The sequence below is a fragment of the Theropithecus gelada genome, chromosome 2 (assembly GCF_003255815.1).
Source record: "Theropithecus gelada isolate Dixy chromosome 2, Tgel_1.0, whole genome shotgun sequence".
In the NCBI taxonomy this organism is placed as follows: domain Eukaryota; kingdom Metazoa; phylum Chordata; class Mammalia; order Primates; family Cercopithecidae; genus Theropithecus; species Theropithecus gelada.
Window position 1 is genome coordinate 155,167,959 of NC_037669.1, and position 22,854 is coordinate 155,190,812.

Consider the following 22,854-nt stretch of genomic DNA (forward strand, 5'->3'; position numbering starts at 1 on the left):
AAAAGAGCTAGAATAGCGTAGATATACAACATATATAGATACACAAATTTTTCAAGCAGTGTAGGGCGTACATAATATAACTTTTTCTATTGTTCCATTATACAATTTTACCTTTATTTGGAATCTGGCAGAAAATTAGTCATGGTCATTTCCGGGTAAATTCAGGCGTTTTATATTTAACTTTAGTTAATTAACAAGTGTTCTTTTTCTTAGGCTGGCTCCTAAACTTAGAGATCTACCTCACATCTCAGTCTCAGGGAGAGGTGTCTGCTCCCCAGACCTCCAAGTGGAAGTTTGTCACTGACACTCCTGCACCTGAGTCCCCAAACTTTATCTGGAGAATTCGATAATATTCTCCCATACTTTTTTATGTCTAATCCCCAGAGGAAGACACAGGGATATCCCTTCTTGGAAACCATGACTGCTTTTCTCATTACTTCCTCCCCTTTTCACCTCTTCCCTCAACTCAGCTTTATCTAATCTGGGGTTGGGAAGAGGGGAAAAAAAACTGATTGAGCCAATATACAATTTGCTCAGTTTTTTTCTATCTTACATCTGGGTTGAGAACTTTTATCTTAAAACTCAAGAATTTGGCATATTCTTCACTGATTCCACTGTGACAGCTTCCATAACCAATGGATATCTGGCATCTACTTCCCCAAATGGTGGTTGGAGGAGGAATCCAGAGAAAAGGGAGTGTGGAATGGGGGAACCGTAACTGGTGAAACCTCACATATTATCCTAACTGTAAGAGACAGAGGATGTGAAGGACACAAACCGAATATTAACAGAGTTCACGTCCAGGGCATAAGACCAAGAGAAAGAAGGGAGAAGCTTTTGGTTTTACATCTTTCCGTATTACTTAAATTGTTTTTACAATAAACATGTATTTTTTTGGAAATGAATTTAATTAGTCTAAAGATTTGAGGTTAAGACTGAAGGCAATGGCTAACATCTGTAATCCCAGTACTTTGGAAGGCTGAGGCAGGAGGATTGCTTGAGACCCGGAGTTTGAGACCAGCCTGGGCAATATAGTGAGATCCCACCTCTACAATAAATTTAAAAATTAGACAGGCATGGTGGTGCGCACCTGTAGTCCCAGCTACCTGGAGGCTGAGCTGGGAGGTCAAGGCTGAAGTGAGCCGTGATTGTGCCACTATACTTCAGCCTTCAGCCTGACAGATCAAGACCTTGTCTCAGAAAAAGAATATATATATAAAAAGAATATATATAGAGAGATATATTAGAGGTTGGGAGATTAGCCACACCTTATTTTCCCTCCTCTTCTTGCAATCATAGCCTGTGAAAGCTGTGCCACAGAACAGCAAGTAGAGTGTGTCCGAGGAGACAAGGCATTGCTGTCTCCACACTCATCACCCTGTCCCCATCATTGCCTCTTCTAGAAGACTGGAGTCAGCAGGGCCTCAGTCACGGAGCCAGGTTCCAGTGCTTGGCAAATCCTGAAATAAGTGCCTGCCGTGTGCTGTGCCATGTGTCTGAGCCCTAAATAACAAGTGTCTTGTGATCATCCGAAGCTGCCTGAGGACCAGAAGCAGCAGAGAGTCTTTCTTTTGTTTTTAATTTAATGGAAGAAAAGATCAGCTAAATAACCTTAATGGAGAAAGAAGGAAATAGTAGAAATTTGTGGAGACTCCAATCATATGTCCTCTACTCTCCTACCCTGGGCCCAATGTAAGTCAGGAGACACTCAGAGCCAACTATTTCCCTGGATGGGAATGTGATCAGGTGTGACATGGGCTCACAGCCGCACTGAGCCTGGATCTTTTTTTTCTGCTCCCTCTGAGTCATGGTAGCGTTCAGAAGGGATTATTTCGGTATTTTATTACTTTACTTACTTTACCCCATCACAATCAGTGCACTTTCCTGAACTGGAATTTTATTTTGATTATGGAAATTTTCAGCCATTACCTCTGCAAACATTTCATTTTCATTCCCCTGTTCTCACTATTTTTCTTATTCAGAAACTCTTCTTGGATGTGTATCAGAATTCCTCAGTCTATCTCCCATGGCTCTCAACTTCTTATTCATATTTCCATTTCCTCATCTTTTGATGCTATGTTATATGTACATTTTTTCTCTCTCTCTCTCTCTTTCTCTCTCTCTCTCTCTCTCTCTCTTTGAAACAGGGCTGGGCGCGATGGCTCATGTCTGTGGTCCCAGCACTTTGGGAGGCTGAGGCAGGCAGATCACCTGAGGTCAGGAGTTCGAGACTAGCCTGACCAACATGGAGAAACCACATCTCTACTAAAAATACAAAATTAGCTGTGCATGGTGGCGCATGCCTGTAATCCCAGCTACTGAGGAGGCTGAGGCAGGAAAATCACTTGAACCCGGGAGGCGGAGGTTGTGGAGAGCCAAGATTGCACCGTTGCACTCCAGCCTGGGCGACAAGAGCGAAACTCCATCTGAAAGAAAGAAAGAAAGGAGAGAGAGAGAGAGAGAGAGAGAGAGACAAAGAAAGAAAGAAAGAAAGAAAGAAAGAAAGAAAGAAAGAAAGAAAGAAAGAAAGAAAGAAAGAAAGAAGAAAGAAAGAAAGAAAGAAAGAAAGAAAGAAAGAAAGAAAGAAAGAAAGAAAGAAAGAAAGAAAGAGAGGGAGGGAGAGAGAGAAAGAGAGAGAGAAAGAAAGAAAGAAAGAAAGAAAGAAAGAAAGAAAGAAAGAAAGAAAGAAAGAAAGAAAGAAAGGGAAAGAGAGAGAGAAAGAGAGGAAAGAAGGAAGGAAGGAAAGAAGGAAGGAAGGAAGGAAGGAAGGAAGGAAGGAAGGAAGGAAGGAAGGAAGGAAGGAAGGAAGGAAGGAAGGAAGGAAGGCTGTCACCTAGGCTGGAGTGCTGTGGTACGATCATAGCTCATTGCAACTTTGAACTCCTGGACCCAAGTAAATCCTCTTACTTCAGCCTCCCAAGTAGCTGGGACTACAGGTACATGTCATCATTCATCTGATTTTTTTTTTTTTTAAAGAGATGAGGTGTCACTATGTTGCTCAGGTTGGTCACAAACTTCTGGCCTTCCAACGCACTGTGAATCAATTACAGACGGGCGCCAATACAACCAGCATTTCTATCTTTTAATTCACTTATCTTTCACCAGCTATTTTCACCTGTTGTCTATCCTGCCTGTTGCAGTCTTTTTTTTTATTTCCAATAGCAATATATTTCATGACTGCCTATTTTTGTTTAATAATATCCTGCTCTCATTGCAAGGACACTATTACGTCCTTACCAGTTCAGTATGTAACATAATGTTAATCTTAAAACTAATATTTTTAAGATAGGGTCTCACTCTGTCTCCCAGGCTGGAGTGCAGTGGTGTGATTACAGCTTATTGTAGCCTCGACCTGCCAGGCTCAGGTGATCCTGCCCACTCAGCCACCCAAGTAGCTAGGACTATAGGCGAATGTCACCACAACTGGCTAATTTTTAAATTTTTGTAGAGATGAGGTTCTGCCATGTTGCCCAGGCTGGTCTCGAACTCGTGGGCTCAAGCAATCCATCTGCCTCAGCTTCCAAAAGTGCTGGGATTACAAGTGTGGGCCACCACACCCAGACTAAAAGTAATATTTAGGCCGGGCGCGGTGGCTCACACCTGTAATCCCAGCACTTTGGGAGGCCAAGGAGGGCAGATCACGAGGTCAGGAGATCGAGACCATCCTGGCTAACATGGTGAAATCCCGTCTCTACTAAAACCACAAAAAATTAGCCGGCCTGGTGGTGGGCACCTATAGTCCCAGCTATTTGGGAGGCTGAGGCAGGAGAATGGCATGAACCCAGGAGGCAGATCTTGCAGTGAGCTGAGATCGTGCCACTGCACTCCAGCATGGGCAACAGAGCGAGACTCTCTCTCAAAAAAAAAAAAAAAAAAAAAAAAAGGAATATTTAAAAGTCATGCCTTCCACCTTTTGAAAGCATATGAAAAGGATTGAGTTATTGGACATTTCCAAGGGCATGTGAAGAGGATGTCTTAGAAGAGAGCTGTTGAAGCGCTCTAAGTCTCATCGCCCCAGGGAAAGGGTGGAATGGAGCAGATGACCGCTTAGCCCCAAGCTTAGGGTCCCATGCAGAGAGCTTGATTTGTGTCCCCGCCACTGAGGAAGAAAGAAGGTGGGAGCCTGGCTCACCTTGAGGAAGCCAAACAGCCTGCAGCTGCAGAGTAGAAGGCGGCATCTGGGAAAACCAGAGGCTAAGGAATAAAGCTTTAAAAAAAGATGTGTTGCCTACATCACGGGAGTGACACTCTGAGTTTCAGCAGGCATGCCTACAAAAAACGCATAAAAGTGCCCATAGGAGAAAGAATCAGCTTGAAACCTCAACAGGGCCCAGAGAGCCACAACCAGCCTTCAACTCTTCCAATCAAGTAAGACCTTCCTGAGCCCAGCTCCCTTCTTCCTTTCTTTTTTCTTTTAATTTTTATGGACACATAGGTGTGTATGTTTGTGGGGTACATGAGATGTTTTGATACAAGCATACAATGTATAATAACCACATCAGGGTCAATGGGGTTTCCATCACCTCAAGCATGTATCATTTCTTTGTGTTATGAACATTCCAATTATACTCTTTCGGTTATTTTAAAACATTCAATAAACTATTGTTGACTTGTAGTCACTTCAATGTGCTATCACATGCTAGATCTTATTAATTCTGTCTGACTCTATTTTTGTACCCATTAAGCATCCCCACTTATCCTCACTGCCCTCCTCAGCCCCTGGTAACCATCTTTCTACTCTCTATTTCCATGACTTCAATTGTTTTAATTTTTAGTCCCCACAGACAAGTGAGAACATGCGAAGTTTGTCTTTCTGTGCCTGGCTTCTTTCACTGAACATAATGACCTCCAACTCCATCTATGTTGTTGCAAATGACAGGCTCTCACTCATTTTTATGGTTGAATAGTACTCCGTTGTGTGTACGTGCTGCATTTTCTTTATCCATTTGTCTGTTGATGGACACTCAGGTTGCTTCCAAATCTTGGCTATTGTGAACAGTGCTACAATCTGTCTCCCCTTCTGGAACTCCAATCCCAGGTGGGTGAACAACGGCAGCAGGTAAAGGAGGAGGAAAAAAAGAGAAGCTGACCACACCCCTCCCTGAAGTAAGAAAGCCCCTTGCTGGAGACAAAAGAGGCTTTATCTTTTATAAGAGTTTAAAGTGGGTGGGGCGCGGTGGCTCATGTCTGTAATCCTAGCACGTTGGGAGGCTGAGGCAGGTGGATCACCTGAGTTCAGGAGTTCAAGACCAGCCTGGGCAACATGGCAAACCCTGTCTCTATAAGAAATACAAAATTTAGCTGGCACAGTGGCACATGCCTGTAGTCCCAACTACGGGAAGGTTGAGGCAGGATAAATCACTTGAGCCCAGGAGGTCAAGGCTGCAGTGAGTCGTGATCCTGCCACAGCACTCCAGTCTGGGCAACAGAGTAAGACCCTGTCTCAAAAAAAAAAAAAAACAACAGTTCAGACTGTTTTCCTATCTGGGAATAGACTATTTTAACTGTGAATTAAAGCCATGGTTTCATGTGACTACCAAGCATTTTATTACCCAGGAATGATCAGAAAGTCATCCATTGGTAGGGGAAATACTGCCCCCAACTAGACAAATTTTAAGGGAGGATGAGAGACTTTCTGTGAGACTAATTATCATCCTTTCAAATGGTTCATAATTTCCACCTCTACTGTTATTAATTTTGCTTAAGCCTGAGAAGTATGCCTCATGATAAATGTTGGCATGTCCTTTGCAATTTTTGTTTTATAGCTCATTCTGCATGGGAATTCTTTTTCGATGGACAGGCGCTTCCATGTTGGGTGCTTTTGCAGTTGCCTGAGCCCATTCTTCCTGATCTGCACACCCAGGAGCAGGTCTTATGTTACGGAGTTTGGGGTGTTGGCTGTCAGCCAAAAACATTCCTGATGCAGCACCCCTGTGCAGCACCAGCCTGGTTCTCACGTTTCCGTGAGTGCCCTTTTCTTCCTGCACCGTGAGCGCCCTTTTCTTCCTGCACCGTGAGCAAGCAGCAGATTTCTGGAGTGTGTTCAGCCCCAGCTACATGCAGGGAGCATGGGTCGGGTCTCCTGTCAAGCACAGGCATGTTCATCCCCATTCTCACAGGAGCTTTAAAGCCAGCCTATGTATACCCAACTCCTTCTACCCCTGGACTACTCTTCACCAGCTTCTCCTGTAGTTTCACTCTTCATTCTTAGTACACAGAGAGAGAGAAAGAGTATGTGTGTGTCCCCATCATTCTTCCAGGTTTGGAGGTGGTCACAGACAGGGTTTTATGTGTGCTCACTCCACCGTCTTGAGCAGATGTCTTCCAGTCATGTCTCAGACACTATTGAGCAAGATGTGGGACCCAGCCACAGGACATTTCAGCCTTCCGACAGAGTGGACAAGCCCATTTCCAAAGTGGCAACATCTTCACTCAGTGATGGGAGGAATTTGTTTATTAGTGGCTTTGGCAGGAATCCCTCCCTCTCTCGCCCATCCTGCCCGCAAGCGTGGACACCTCTCCAAGAGAGCTGATGTAGGAGAGACTGGCTCAATATTCTAAGAAGCCACAGTGCTAGAGGCCTCCCCAAGCCCTTTCTCACCCCAGAGGGTTGAGTGGGGACACAGGACTTTTGTATAAGAATCTCAGGTGCAAATGCTGGTATCACATAGACCAGACTCTCCCTTTTGCCCCAAAGGGCTCAGAAGGCTCTGGGCCTCAGCGGTGCTGCTCACAAGCTCCTGTTCTCTCCTATGGCTACACCACCAGCCCAGCCTGGCTTGAGCTTCCCAAGCCTGGAAACTCCAACAACCAATTCAGGTAAGAGGGGCAAGAAGAGGGGCCTGGGCACAGCTCACTGGGGCAGGTGGGGAGTCTACACCCAGGGAGGTAACCGGGATGTTTCAGGAACTGTATTAGCCTGGCACAGAAGCAGCCCATCTAGCGTACCCCACAAGCCTCAGAACCCACAGATCACCCTGTCTGAAAGCAGAGCAAGTGGCCAAGCAGCAAGGCTGGATAACAGTCAATTCCAGTGGGCTGGAATCACTGAGTGCTGACCGTACCCCTGACACCGCACTAAGAACTTGCACGCTCATCTCATTTCATCCTCTCCCCGTCCTACTGTGGGAAGTGTTGTTATTCGCTCCATTTTCCAGGTAAGAAGTCAAAGCTCAGAGAGGCCAAGGAATTTGTCCAAGGTCACATAACTATTAAGTGATCGAGTCAGAATGTGGGTAGCTTGAGTCTGGAAACCACATTCCCTGTCCCTCTGCTCCGCTTCCTCTGGCACTATGACTCTCCAGAATGTTGAGCTGGTCCCCACTACATTAGCTCTTACGGAGAAGTTTCCTTTCTTCTGGGCAGGATGAGAAGGGCCGGTGCTGGGCCCACCGCAGACCAGGGCTGTGGGGAGTAAGGAAGGTCTGCAGCGTGGACGGGGAAAGAGACCCTTGTCCCCACAGACAGTCAGAGCCCAGTGCCCCTCCACGACCATCTGGTCCAAGCTCCTTGTTCACTGGGACAGAAAATGAGAGTGAGAAAAGTGACAGTGACCTGTCCAAGGTCACACAGCTAGAAACCAACTACACCAGGACCAAAATGCATCTCTAAACAAGAGCAGCCTCGTCCTGATGCTTCAGAACCCGCCATCCTTCTGCATAACCCAGAGCTGTTTTCCATTTCTTATTGCCTTTTTGTTTGTGTATGTGTTTGTGATTTTTTTGAATGGCAGATGACCACACCCACCCCAGGAGATTTTTCTTCAAATGATCTGGAGTGAGGCACAGGCATCTGCCCTTTGTAATGTTCCCCGGGTGACTCTAGCATGCTGAGACCCCCTACTCCAGCCACCCTTGACTTGCTCCCCTTGGTACTTTCCTCCTGCATTCATGCTTTTGGAAGGAGTGGACTGCCACCCCTCCACTCCTCCATGGGACACGCAGCTGCCCACTATTGACACAGCTCTCCTACCAAACCCAGGGGCCTCCTCTCGGAGCAGCATAAAATGCTGCCTATCACCTGTGCTGGGATTGCCACTCTTACAGCCTTCCAGACATCCAGCACCCCAAACCCAACACATCCCAACACAAACTCGCCATTCTTGCCTATGGCCCTGGACTCCTCTGTCTCCTTCATTGGCTGCACACATTGAACACAAGCAGTATCCACTATGCACATCGTGAGGGCCCTCGTGCATGAAGTAGAAAAAGTGTCATTAAAGGTGCATGGAAAGCTTTTTCCTTTCTTCTGTGATCTCTTTCTAGGATTGTCATGGTGGGTTTTTTTAATTATTATTATTTGCTGTTTAATGGTATTCTAAGTGAAAAAAAAGTCAAAAATTTAAAATTATGAGTACAATCTCTTCACTGCTCATCTTTATAGCGTGCAATGACAATTTTAAATGCAAATACCAGAATATTTACTTGGTGCAGAATCACCGAAATTACAGAATTCTTCCTTCATGGCTTGTCCCCAGAGGGTGCCATGAGCTGGCCAGAAGAGGCAAACCTAAGGCAGACTCAGGGAAGTATAGAAAGAGGAAGGGAGGGCTGGGTGCGGTGGCTCACTCCTATAATCCCATCACTTTGGGAAGCGAAGGCCAGTGGATCACTTGAGGTCAGGAGTTCGAGACCAGCTTGGCCAACATGATGAAACACTGTCTCTACTACAAATACGAAATTTAGCCGAACGTGGTGGCAGGTGCCTGTAGTCCCAGCTACTTAGGAGGCTGAGGCAAGAGAATTGCATGAGCCTAGGAGGCAGAGGTTGCAGTGAGCCAAGATCATGCCACTACACTCCAACCTGGGTGACACAGTGAGACTTCATCTCAAAAATCAATAAATAAAAATAAAAATAAATAAAAAGAAGGAGGAAGGGAGGATTCCCCAGGCACTCTGTGACACAGCATACATGCATATGCACACTGCCTGCCTGTGGGTTCCACCTCCCACCAGCCATCCAGTGCCCCCAGCCTCACCTAAGGGTAGGGCCTGGGAAACTCAAGTGGGTGCCTCCACTTCCCACAGACTCACAGCCCCAAGTCACAGCATAGGGGTGATCCCCAAGGATCTCTAAACCTCTATGCTGGGATGCACTTGGTACATGGATAGAGGGTAGTGAGAGGCTCAGACACATCATGGCAATGCCAGCCTGAAGACAGCCACCACCATGCCATGCCCCAAGACATCACAAAGTGTGAGCACCCAACAGTCCCTGAGCCCCCACCTAGGCCCCTGCAGAGGTGGAGAGCAGCAACGGTCCCGGGGTGGAGGCAGGGAAGAGGAGGTCCGTCAGACATGGAGCCAGGGGCAGGGGAGCGGGTGGCTGAGAACCCATGCCAAGGAGGCAGTGCAAGGTGGGCCCACATATAAGCTGAGCCTCCAAGCCCCTGGCACACTGCATTGTCCCATTGGACTTCACTTACAAAACACACATTCAAAGGTAAAATTAAGAATTTCGAAACAGCAACCACAGAGCACTAAACTCCAAGGAGGCGGGAGCCTTTTGAGCTCACAGTGCAACTGCACTGGCCATATGCCATGAAGCTGGCCCTGACTATGGGTCTGTCCATGCCCTCGCCTGGATAGTGGCAGCCACCAGGCTTTTCTCCCTTCCTCAGATCACTCCTTTGCTTTTGGCCCTGCCCCTAAGCCAAAATTATCTAGACCCAAGACAGACATCAACTCATGAGCTGGCTCAAGCAGATTCTCTTTCAAAAGAATTTGAACCAAGGGGCCTAGATCCAGAAACTGGTTACCGGTAGAAACCTGGAGCTGGGAAGGTCATGAAGCTCAGGGGCTGGGCTGGGAGAGGGTCAGTGAGGACCTTCTTCCCTGAGAAAGAACAGGGAACAACACAGCAGTAAGAATGCAGGGCAGCCTGTAATCCCAGCACTGTGATAGGCTGAGGCGGGTGGATCACTTGAAGCCAGGAGTTCGAGACCAACCTGGCCAACATGGTGAAACCCAGTCTCTACTAAAAATACAAAAAAAAATTAGCCAGGTGTGGTGGTGGACACCCGTAATCCCAGCTACTCAGGAGGCTGATGCAGGACAATCGCTTGAACCCAGGAGGCTCCTCCTGTAACCTGTTGAACATGTGTGTTTAGCCAACCCTTTCAGCATAAAGCTCCTACCCCAACCCCTCCTCCTTCAAAGTGGCGAGATTGTGCCACTGCACTCCAGCCTGGGCGACACAGCGAGAGTCCGTCTCACAAAAAAAAAAAAAAAGAGAGAGAGAGAGAGAGAATTTGCCAAGTCCTGTCTCTGGTCTTGGCCAGAGGCAGGCTTTCCAGCCTGTGGGATGGCCACCTTGCAAGCTGTAACCCTTTATAAGAAATTTAGAAAAGTTCTATTGAAAAGCTTTTTTCTGAGTCCAAATCTCATTTCCACATGTTGATCCAAAAGATCTCTCCTTTTCTAAATTTATAAATGTTGGCATTTTTAAAATAAGTTAACAATATGAACTGTAAGTTTTCAGAGCATTTCAAAGTGTGCGCGTGTGTGTTTGTGTGTGTATACTTGCATGTGTGTATATGTGTGTATTGACATATAAGTGTGTTTATACAAGTATACATTTATATATGTGTGTATTTATGTATGAGTGTGAATGTGTGTATATGTGTATGTGTGTATATGTATGTGTGTATGTGTATGTGTGTATACATATGGGTGTATACATATGTGTGTATAAATATGTGTGAGTGTGTTCGTGCTCTGACTGAAGTTAAATACTTAAATACTCTTTGAATTAATGACACGCATTGCCCAGTTTGTCATCTTTGTACGGGCTTATTATAAAGTTTGAGCTAATTTATTTCTTGAAAGAGAATTTTCTTTTTGATCAATGTTGTGGAAATTAAACACAGATAAAAAAAAATTTTTTTTCAGTAGGAATTTTACTATTAACTTACGACCTCCATGCAGCAACAAATGAGGGGGACTGACCACCAGGCAGCAGCCAGAATCCATCCAACTTCAATTCCTAAGCATCAGTGTTATGGGTCCTTCTAGTGCAAGAGTATAATCAAAGTATCCCAATTTAATTGTGATATTTTATGTGGCATTGTGTGACTCAAAGTCACAACTTACAGGGTCATTCCACTCATATTCCCCTTGAGCTGTACAACTTCTTCTGACTGATATATTTGTGTTTCCTGGTTTTTGTTTTCTTTATCTACACAACAGACAAATCAGTAACTCCAACATAATACCAACATGTAAATGACTCAGCAGATCCTCTCTTGTTTTTTGTTTTTGTTTTTTTTTTGTGAGATGAAGCCTGGCTCTGTCGCCCAGGCTGGAGTGCAATGGCACGATCTCGGCTCACTGCAAGCTCCGCCTCCCGGGTTCACGCCATTCTCCCGTCTCAGCCTCTGGAGTAGCTGGGACTACAGGCACCCGCCACCTCGCCCGGCTAATTTTTTATACTTTTATTAAAGACGAGGCTTTCACTATGTTAGCCAGGATGGTCTTGATCTCATGACCTCGTGATCCGCCCGCATCAGCCTCCCAAAGTGCTGGGATTACAGGCGTAAGCCACCGTGCCCGGCCGGCAAATCCTCTCTTTTTTCCTCCATTTTCTCTTACACCACTTGTAGTCTTTTGCTCCTTGTATGTATCTTCTTGGACTCATGGCTTTTCCAATCCACCGTATGCCCATTGGCTTCAGCCAATACTGTCCTTTTGACAGTCAAGTTCCCTCAACTTTGGCCAGCAGAACCCCTTTTAGATGGGCTCCTCTGTCCTTTTGATTCTATTGATTTATTCAAACTTTCTTGATTTCTGGCCTTGTTGTTCAGTGTGTAGGTTTTCCTTGAACTTCCAGCTCAAAGTGTGGAATATGTCATTCTTCCCAAGATGCTTTTGGTAAGAAGAGCATTAGAGACCAGAATGTGGGTGCTAAAGTGCATTGTGAGGTGACATGGCTCCTGGGCATTTCAATAGACGGAGAGACAAAGGATACATATTTTTAATTTACTATTTTTGTTCTTTTATTTATTTATTTAATTTTTTTTTTTTTTTTTTTGAGACGGAGCCTCGCTCTGTCGCCCAGGCTGGAGTACAGTGGCCAAATCTCAGCTCACTGTAAGCTCCGCCTCCCAGGTTTACGTCATTCTCCTGCCTCAGCCTCCCAAGTAGCTGGGACTACAGGCGCTGCCACCTCGCCCGGCTAGTTTTTTGTATTTTTTAGTAGAGACGGGGTTTCACCGTGTTAGCCAGGATGGTCTCGATCTCCTGACCTCGTGATCCGCCCGTCTCGGCCTCCCAAAGTGCTGGGATTATAGGCTTGAGCCACTGCGCCCTGCCATTTTTGTTCTTTTAAAAGCTTGAATTTATCTTGATTTTTTTTCAGTCCAGTTCTAACAATAAAGTGTTCCTAATCAAAGTCTTTTTTTGCTTTTTTTCCTTTTAGTTTTAGCTGACACATAATAATTGTACATATTTATGGGATACAGAGTGTTTTTCTTTAGAAATTTTAGTTTTATGAATTCCATTAAGGTATTTTTTGCCTAATTTGAAACATCAGTGCCATTCTGGGTTTTTTTTATTATTATTATTATTGATAAGTCATAGATGCACACATTTTCAGGGTCCATGTGATAATTTAATACATTCACCTAACTGGTAAAGATTAAATCAGTGTAATTGAAATATTCATCACCTACTCAAATTCTTGATTCTACAATTGTAGTTCCTCTTCTCTTATGCTAAGAAGTCTAGATTTCTGACAAAATAAATGATCACTTATTTGTCTGGAAAAAATAGTTCTAAAATAGTATTACAACATTAATGCAAATTTTTCAATTATTAAATAAAGCTCGACTTTTCTAATACTTCTTTTTTGTTTATTTTTAGATGGCATTCCACTAAGGATTTGCTAAAAATCTCTTTGCTCCAAACTCATTCATAATCTCTGACTCTTTGGCTCTGTATAGAGCGTTGGCTCATCTGTTCTCCTTTGTTTGCAATTTGAGAGCCCTGGCATCAGAACAGCTGACAGACCAAAGCTCTAGAGGGGGGTGACTGGCAGCCACCAGGAACACAGGGGATCCTCCCTACCGTGAGGTGATAGAGGAGCCTCCAGCAGCACAGTGGCCAACATTCTGCATGATGGTTGCGTTTCTCCATCTACAATGCTTTAATACATGGATATAATCCAGATTGGCACACATGATTTCTGGCTGAATTAGCCAGTTCTGCCCCTGACATTTAATCTATCAAACCCATGTTACTTTCACAGGTTTAGGAGTTTGTTTGTTTGTTTGTTTTCCTTTTAATTCTGCTCTTATCTTCCAAGCTTTTAATTTGTCTTGCTCCTTTTTATGAGCTATAGGCTCTCCCTCCCTTTATAATATTCAACACCCCCTTACCAACCTAATATATCAGGTATGTGTTGTTACATCAACATTTTCAGTAAAAAATCAAAATGGTTCTCCCAATTAGTAGTTTCTTGACCCAGAACCAGTCAAGATGTTTTATTTTCTCACAGGAGGATCAGAATCTTTATGATTAGCCAAGAATAGTAGCTATAAATGCAGTATCTTAAGATTTTGGCCGGAACTCTCTTTTGACTTATGAATAAAAATTCAGACTTTGCTTCATATATATTATTGTTGTCCTTATTTTAATTACAGACCAATAGACTGGAGATTTCCAAATTCTCAGAAGTCTTTGGAAAACACAATTACCAACTACATTAACTCTATAGAAAATTCAAACTTCCCGAAGCCAAATGAGAATGCCATAACAATACAATCAGATATACTTCAATAAAGTTTAAATTAAAAATACATAAGCACCTGTAATCACAGCTACGCTGGATGCTGAGGCAGAAGAATCGCTTGAACCTGGGAGACGGAGGTTGCAGTGAGCCAAGACGGTGCCACCGTACTCCAGCCTGTGAAACAGAGCAAGATTCCGTCTCAAAAAAAAAAAACACACATAAGGAGGTATGTCCAATCATATCATGATTTATTTTTTATTGACAGAGAAGTGTATCAGATTATTTCACCTTTAAACCATTCTCAGAAAGTTCAAGCGGAAACTTTTTACAGAATCATACAATTTTCAGACTATGTGGATTCCAATAAAACCAGTTTGTAAAACACACCAGTGTTTACAATTATAGCACACATTTATGCAAAGCTATTTAGTGTTGGTGAAGAAATCCAAATTCTTCCCAAATTTTATGATTTATTCTGAATTCTATTCTTTGAATTTAAAAGGTGAATTGACATATCACCTGTTTCAATTATCAAGTTTTTAATGCCTTTCTGAAGTTTTAAATAGCATTTAATACAAAAATTCCAATTTTGGAATAAATGTAGGTGACAAATGAGTTTTTAAATGAGTCATTAGCCAAAGAAAAGAGTGGGCCCCACTTTCTTATACACTCTGCCACAATCAACACCATGCACATCTCTGGAAGCTGGGCTTTTTGTTTTTAAGCAACATGCTGAGACCCACACCTCATGGCCAAGCTTTTTATCGGTTCTTTAACCTGAGGCTTGCCTTTGTCAACCCAAAGTTGCAACAGAGCAAGACGTTACTTAATGTTACTTGTATTTAAATTTCAGCATCTATTTGCTGCCATCAGCTAAACTGAAACTCTTCATTTAAAACACAGCCGGTGGTTCACGCCTGCAATCCCAGCACTTTGGGAGGCCGAGGCGGGCAGATCACTTGAAGCCAGGAGTTCGAGACCAGCCTGGGCAACATAGTGAAACGCTGTCTCTACTAAAAATACAAAAACTAGCCATGTGTGGTGGCAGGTGCCTGCAATCCCAGCTACTTGGGAGGCTGAGGCAGGAGAATCACCTGAACCCAGGAGGTGGAGGTTGCAGTGAGTTAAGATCACGCCACTGCACTCCAGCCTGGGTGACAGAGCAAGACCACTGTCTAAAAACAAAAACAAAAACAAAAACACACAGAAGCGTTCCAACTCACTGGCCCTCCATAATCTAGGCCTGATCCAGGGTGAGGCCAAGAAAAGGGGAAATCCATTCCATTTTGATCTATTTCCAACTGCAAGACTCAAAAGTTCAAGTAAGACAGGGCGCAGTGGCTCATGCCTGTACTCCCAGCATTTTGGGAGGCTGAAGCGGGCAGATCACCTGAGGTCTGGAATTCAAGACCAGCCTGGCCAACATGGTAAAACCCAGTCTCTACTAAAAATACAAAAATTAGCTGGGAATAGTGCCAGGTGCCTGTAATCCCAGCTACTTAGGAGGCTGAGACAGGAGAATCGCTTGAAGCCGGGAAGCAGAGGTTGCGGTGAGCCAAGATTGCACCACTGCACTCCAGCCTGGGCAACAGAGCAAGACCACTGTCTAAAAACAAAAACAGAAACACACAGTAAGTGTTCCAACTCACTGGCCCTCCATAATCTAGGCCTGATCTGGGGTGAGGCCAAGAAAAGGGGAAATCCATTCCATTTTGATCTATTTCCAACTGCAAGACTCAAAAGTTCAAGTAAGACAGGGCGCAGTGGCTCATGCCTGTACTCCCAGCACTTTGGGAGGCTGAAGCGGGCAGATCACCTGAGGTCTGGAATTCAAGACCAGCCTGGCCAACATGGTAAAACTCAGTCTCTACTAAAAATACAAAAATTAGCTGGGAATAGTGCCAGGTGCCTGTAATCCCAGCTACTTAGGAGTCTGAGACAGAAGAATCGCTTGAAGCCGGGAAGCAGAGGTTGCGGTGAGCCAAGATCGCACCACTGCACTCCAGCTTGGGCGACAGAGCAAGACTCCATCTCAAAAAAAAGAAAAAAAGTTCAAGTGAGACAGTGAGCAGTTAATGTCAATGAAATGATTTCACCTGGGAAAGCTTGCCTTGTGATTAATGCAGGTGGGATGACATCAGAGGCGCCTACTTTCTGGGCTGTAATCTCCTAGGGCCAGAAACTCAAGATGATGTTTTGTAGACCTAATCTTATACTAAGGCAATTTCATAGAAGACTGGCTGGCATCTCCAGGAAATTTGGAGGCATGTGGCCACTTCCTAGAGGAGCTGTTTTAAGTACAGACACAAAATTTAGAAGTTACTGAGGTTTGTTCAGGCACTCATTTCTCCAAAAGCCAGGGTTGGTTTTCTGTTTGTTTGAGAGGGAGTCTTGCTCTGTTGCCCAGGCTGGAGTGCAATGCTGGGATCTCAGCTCACTGCAACCTACGCCTCCGGGGTTCAAGAGATTCTCCTGCCGCAGCCTCCCGAGTAGCTGGGATTACAGGCGCCCGCCACTACGTCCAGCTGATTTCTGTATTTTTAGTAGAGATGGGGTTTCACCATGTTAGGCTGGTCTCGAACTCCTGACCTAAGGTGATCCGCCCGCCTCGGCCTCCCAAAGTGCCAGGATTACAGGCGTGAGCCACCGCACCCTGCCGCCAGGGTTTTTTGTTTGTTTTTGTTTTTGTTTTTTGTTTTTTAATGTAGTGTTGTTGTTGTTTGTTTGTTTAATTTTCTCAATGAGGTCCAGTGAAGGAACCAGGAACATGTATCTCCTCCACAATATGAGGATTTATACTTTTGCTCTTGGAGATGTTTGCAGGCACCTGAGAAGGCTCCTTGCTCAATTCTTCCTCTAAGGTCCTTAATGGGGTTTTACAACCTGGTCTTGCAATCTCTCACTGGGGGAGACAAGAAAGGTCCGTGTTTTCCTTTTGTGAGCCTCATTCTCCCACCTCTGGCAAGGATACGTTTTTCCAGGTTTTGTTGTTGTTGCTGAAGAAACTGGGAGTCCCAGGAGCCACAAGAGAAAGCTGTAATTTGGGGCCACCTCTAGTGTTCCAGTTCCAAACTTGGCAGGCTGGGCAGCACGCTGGTTTAACATGAGCAAGCAGCAGCAGGCTCCTCCCTACTGCTCTGTGCAGGGGTTGAGGAACACTCCTGGAAAGTCCGTCTAGTAAAGGGATCCTAGAAATAGGACACACAGAAGGAAAACAAAAAGACATCCAAAAAAAGTCTATTTCCGAGAGATAGGGAATGGTAGCGTGGAGGAAAGATCAACAGACCGGAGAGAGAAGAGAGGCCAAGGTCCCAGCAAGGAGGGAGAGCCTTGTATAGCGTGAAGCCCCAAACCATGAACTCGGGACAGATACACAGAGCGAGGAGAGGGTGGCTGCTAAATTCTAACTCCACCAGTGACAGTGGAGGTTTGTGAAGGACCAAGCCCGTGGAAACTGTGTAACTGAGTTATTATTCTGGGAAACCGGCCTGAGCTTTCCTTTCTTCATCCAGGAAGCCCAGCTAGCTTCATTGCGAGAGGGAAGAGAAAAAAATTTCAGCACTGACCACAAGGTGGCGCCAGACGCCCGTGGATGTAATGGGGTCTTCCCCTGCTGGTGAGCTCCGGAAGCTGGCGATGGGATCAAGTCCTCCAGATTCAAAGGAAACCAAGAGGTCTGCATGCCCGGAAAGGTACTCTAGCCTAAGGATAATATACTGCACACGGAAAATAATAAAAAACATCTTTATTAAAGAGACGGGGAGGGTTGGCCCAGAGACTAGACCGGCAGAGTCTGCAATCCTTCTGTGAAGGGAACTTAAAAGACTTTTCCACCGAACCCCTTGACAGGACAGGGAGAGCCAAGCTGGGAAAGACTGGACGTTAAGGGGCAGAGAGGAGCCTTTAGAGGAGAAAAAATGCCCTCTGACTGATGGATTTGCATTTACTGGTATTCTTCATTGACACGATAAACGAGTCGATAAGCCCAACACGATTGAATAACAAGTAGAAATGCATTCTATTAGATTCATCTTCTCTGAGAATGCATTATGGTAGCTTTGCTCTTCTTGGGTGTCATGGACTGATGACTTTTCAAATATATGGTATCGATTGTGCCAGCCAATATTCTCCTTCTGGTGCTTGTATTGTCCCAACTTTGGCTAGGAGGAGCCCTGTATAGATTGTTCCTTTTGTAATTTTGAATGACCCTTATTTAACGCTTTGCTTTCTGTCCCAAAAAGGTATAGGCATTCTAGGATTACCTTGTACCTTTCAACTCCAAACTGAGATGGCATCCACTACTGCTCCAAGAAACTTTGGCTCCTTTGGGAGAAAACTAACACTAGAAACCAAAATCAGCATTAAGATGCATTGCGGAGGTGACATTTCTCCTGGGCCATTTCAGTGGGAAAAAGTCAAAATATTTTTCATGTAATGTTTTGTAAAGACATGACTTCACATGAATATGTTTGATTCAGTACCAACAGTACCCTGTTCTTAGTCAAATTTGAAGCCTACAATAGCCTTCCTTGTAACTAATCCTGAAGTCTAGATTCTTATCAAAATATGCAAAATATATATTATTTACTTGCTTTATCTGATAATAGTTGCAAAAAATACGCTATCAATACAAACAGTATAGATACTGAATAAAGTTTTTGTTTTAGACTACATACACCTAAGCATTTGTTGCCAAATTACTTTGTTCTAGAATCTCTCATAATATCTCACACCATGTGACTATGCAGGGACTTATCTGACAGGTACTTCTGGGTCCATTGTTTCCATCCACTTTCATTTTGAAGAGGCTGCAACCTGCCCCCAGCCCCTGCTTCCTGCTCTACCTTTTCATTTTATCGTGATTTACAAACTCCCAACATACTAAATAATTCACTTAATAATAGTACTTTGTTATTGTGTTATTATTTCTCCCTTACCCCATTGGAGTGTAAGCCTCATGGAGCAGGGATTTTATTCACTGGACCCTGGCAGTTGCACCCTAAAGGCAGGACTAAGAAAGCTGGGCTTGATTCTGGGGGCTCAGTGGACTCTACTGCGTTGGGCTGCAAGAGAGAGTCTTCACTGAAACAGCAGAAGCTGCTGTAGGCCGCTCCCAGATACTCATTCCCCCCAGCGCGCGCGCACACACACACACACACACACACAAGTATTTCCCCAGTTCCTGCAGGACTCATTGAGAGGCTGTGAAAACAAAGCAAACCAATAGTGCTGAGCCTGAGCCCCTGGACTCGGTGACTGGGCATCTGGAGGGTTGGAGCTTCTAGAAAAAAAGAGTGTGGCAGGAAGCTGTGCCTTATGATGAGTGACCCAGCTCCTGGTTTGCCCAGAGGAGTCCTGGTTTACAGCTGTGGTCCTGCTGTAATAACTAATCACATTCCTTTTCACTCATGTAAGTGTCCAGGTGTAGGGATAAATGCATTGGAGGGGCAGGGAAGAGGCCTGGGGACTTGGGACAGAAGTGCTGCAGGGGAGAGGGAACAGCCAGCTGTAGAGGAGGCAGCCCCTCCACCATTGGGGGCTGGCAGGTCTGGTGCATGGCTGGGGCTCCATAAATGTTATGTTCAGGGTAAGGAGAGACAACAGAAGAATCAAAATAAATTTCTGTGTACCTATAGATGCCAAAAAATGGATGGGCACTAGGACTAGTTGTGAGAGACTCAAGCAGAGGGAGGTCACGGTCCTTTCTCAGTTCTGGGCCTGGGCTGGGACAGAAGGATAGTGCCCCACCACCACCCCACCATAAGGGGGCAGGAAGAAAGAGGAGGGAGGGTGATGACTGGTATAGTAATAAGGTCTTTGTTTTTGCAAACTGAAAGTGTGTTTCCAGTTTGGGTCAAATATAAAATTAGCACACACACTCTAACAAACAACACACAGAAGCATACAAAATAATACAAAGGAAAAGAAGGAACAGGTCTTCAGCGATCTCATGCTCCTGGAGAGACCCCTCCAGGTGGTGAAGGGCTGTGGGCTTCTGGGGAAACACCCCGTTGATGCAGTTAGACTGTCCCATCACTGGGCTGGCTGGAAAGGGCCCAGGAAGTAGGGGTGAAGATAAATCAACTCAGAGGCTCCAGAGCTCCAAGGGGGTTAGAAAGCGAAGCGCAGGCCCTGCCCATCAATCCCTTCACCCCTCAAGAAGTTTCCTCCCCTCATTCCTTCTCTGCGGTTGGCTCTTTCTTCACCTGGTGGGGAAAAGGGGTGGGGAGAGGCATCCAGAGGTAGGTCCTAAATGAGCGGACTAAGAGGGGCTGGGGATACCCTGAGGAAGCTGTCAAGGAAAAGAGGGTTCCCCAGGGATTTCCCGTGGGGTGGGGCCTCCAGGAAAGGCCTAGGAGAACCCTAACCAGGTGAGGCTTATGCCAGCTGCCTCGGTTGGGGTTTTCATGCAGCCAGAGGCTGCCCCCAACCAGGCAGCCCTGGACTCTGGATTCCTGGGGCTGCTCCTCCCCTGTCCCCACCCCCACCCCCAGTCCTCTTGATCAAAGGTGTCCATTGGAGTCTCTCTGGACTTGAGGTTGACAATGTAACTAGAACTTTAAAGACCACTTTTGGCCAGGGTGGCCCCTTTTTATTTGCTAAATTCTGTACTTTAGCAACTCTACAGGAAAAAAGGAGCACAACAAACATGCACATGTTACTGACTTCTGCATTCTTGTCGCATTGCACACATACATTTCTCCTGCTGTCTGCAGTGTGCACACACTGTCAACACTTTACAGTAGTTCATGGATCCTCTGTGCACATCCCATTTTCAGTGCAGCTGTGACCTTCCTCCAGGTCACCTACTGTAGAGCTCACTGAGCCATTCCCCTCTGCACCGGCATTGGGCTAGAAGTGAACTCAACACCATTGCTCCCATGCTTCCTTTTCTCTCAAGGATTCTTCTGGGAAAGTGGGCTCTCCAAGCCACCCAGTGTGTAGAGTCCTTGATCATTCTTATCATACATTTATGTCCTGCTCTCCAGAAACACTGAATCAGTCAGACTTTAGAGTGTCGCCAGTTTCCCTCTAGCCTTGCAAGTGCTGAGTGTATATATGTGTACGTGTGTGTATAGAGAGAGACTCTGTGTCTGTGTGTTTAGCAGGTATGTAGGTAATTCCCCCATTACAGATAAGAAAATTTAGGACCAAAGGGATAAAGTCACTTCTCCCAGGGTTGCTCAGCCAGCAAATGGCAGCCCCCAGTCTAGAGGTCACATCTCCTAAGTCCCAGTCAGTGTTCTGTTAGACAAACCACCCTGCCTCTGGTGGTTGCTTCTAGACTTGTAGACAACAGGCTCTTCCTACTTCTCTCATCCCTTGTCTGTGTCGGAAAACAGAAACACGACTTGTCCCCTCATGGTTTCCACGTCATGTAGACCAGTTTCTCGGCTTCACCTGGGCCCTTCCGCAAGCCTATGAGATCCAGGCCCTGAGGAGTTCCTCAGGAGACATCACAGCTGTGGCACAAGCATCCACCTCCTCCCTTCTGCAGCTGATTAACTTCTGGGGTGAATTGGTTATTTTCTGAAAAATAATTTTCATTGATATTCATTAAAGGATAGTAGTAGTAATAGTAAAGAATATTATTAAAAGTTTAACTATTTGATTAATTAATTTCCAAGAAGCAAAAACAAAAACCGAAAAACAATTTCAACCCCTAGATGAGGGGCTTCCAACAGCTGCTAAGATTATCTCCCAGTTCACTACCCCGCAGTTCCCTTAAAGCCCTGCTTGGTCAGAGTTCCTCATTCTAAGACCCTGCCCCACAAAAACCCAGAATGTAATTCTCGTTCTTAGAAAAAAATTTAAAGGGTGGTGCGATGGCTCACACCTGCCTTGGGAGGCTGAAACAGGCAGATCGCTTGAGCCCAGGGCTTAGAGACCAGCCTGGGCAACATAGCAAGGCTCCCTCTCCACAAAAAATAAACTGGCCAGGCATGGTGGCACACGTCTGTGGTCTCAGCTACTCATGAGGCTGGGACAGGAGGATCAATTGAGCCTGGGAGGTCAAGGCTGCAGTAAGCTCTGATCACACCACCGCACTCCAGTCTAGGTAACAGAGCAAGACCTTGTCTCAACAACAACAAAAACAACAACAAAACCCTAACTTTCTTCCACCAGAGAGCTCTGAGAATTATGACCTGGTCTGAGATGCTTTATGAACAGCACCTAGCATGGTGCCCAGTACAGAGAGGATGTTCCATAAATGGGAGTCCCTTCCTTGCTCATATATCAGGTTCCCGCCATCTTCTCCCAGTGGCCCCAGGAGACAATCATTACTAGTTATAAACATGCAGACATCAACTTTTCAGGTGGACTCTCCCACCTATTACTCACCTGCTCACCTCTGCCAAAATCTCTAAGTTCTTCTACAGTTATCTCTCTTGGCCCTTCCCCTCATCACTCCCAAGGGTACCACCTGGGCACAAATAGGCACAGTGGTTTCCTCCACCTCAGTTCCTCAGGAGGCATCAGCTTCATTGAGCCAGTCTCCCTTCATCCTTGTTGGCAAAATGGCAGCTATAGAGACTCACTCCTGGTGTCCATGGGCAAATGCCAACAGGAAGAGACAACGCACAAGCAGCGCTCACTAAGCAGGGGTGTTAGTGTGAAGGCCCTCAACTCGCTGCTGCCGGTGCAGTCAGATTCTCAGGACACTAACTCCCTACATCTGCAGTGGTCATACATGATTATTTTTTAAATTCCAGAACAGTGCTGTCTAATAGAAATATAATGTGAGCCACATATGCAATTTTTAAAATCTAGTAGCACATTTTAAAAGTAAAAAGAAACAGGTGGAACTAATTTTAATAATTTATTTAACAAATATATCCAAAATATTATCAATTTAACATGTCACTTAAAAAATGACTGAAATATTTTATAAACTTGTTTCATTCTGTCTTCAAAATCCATTCCGTATTTTATATTTACAATACATCTCAATTTGGACGAGCCACATTTCTAGTGTCTAACAGTCACATATGACTAGTGGCTACTGTACTAGACAGTGCAGTTCTAGCACATTAAAGTAAAACAAACAGCATAATCTCAGAATTTTGGAAGGTGCAAAACTGTGGTCCCACAGTTTAGTACTAATTTTCAAGCAAAGCTCAGCATATT

General features: G+C 45.1%; 1 protein-coding gene across 1 annotated transcript in view; it reads right to left on the minus strand.

Moving 5' to 3' along the window:
* Positions 1–20,283: 20,283 nt before the first annotated feature.
* Positions 20,284–22,854, minus strand: part of IL20RB (interleukin 20 receptor subunit beta) — a 43,487-nt gene continuing 40,916 nt past the window's right edge. The window contains exon 7 of the mRNA XM_025377154.1: positions 20,284–21,255. Coding sequence (XP_025232939.1) covers positions 21,145–21,255 — 111 coding nt within the window. The 3' untranslated portion in view covers positions 20,284–21,144. The remainder of the gene's footprint in view (positions 21,256–22,854) is intronic.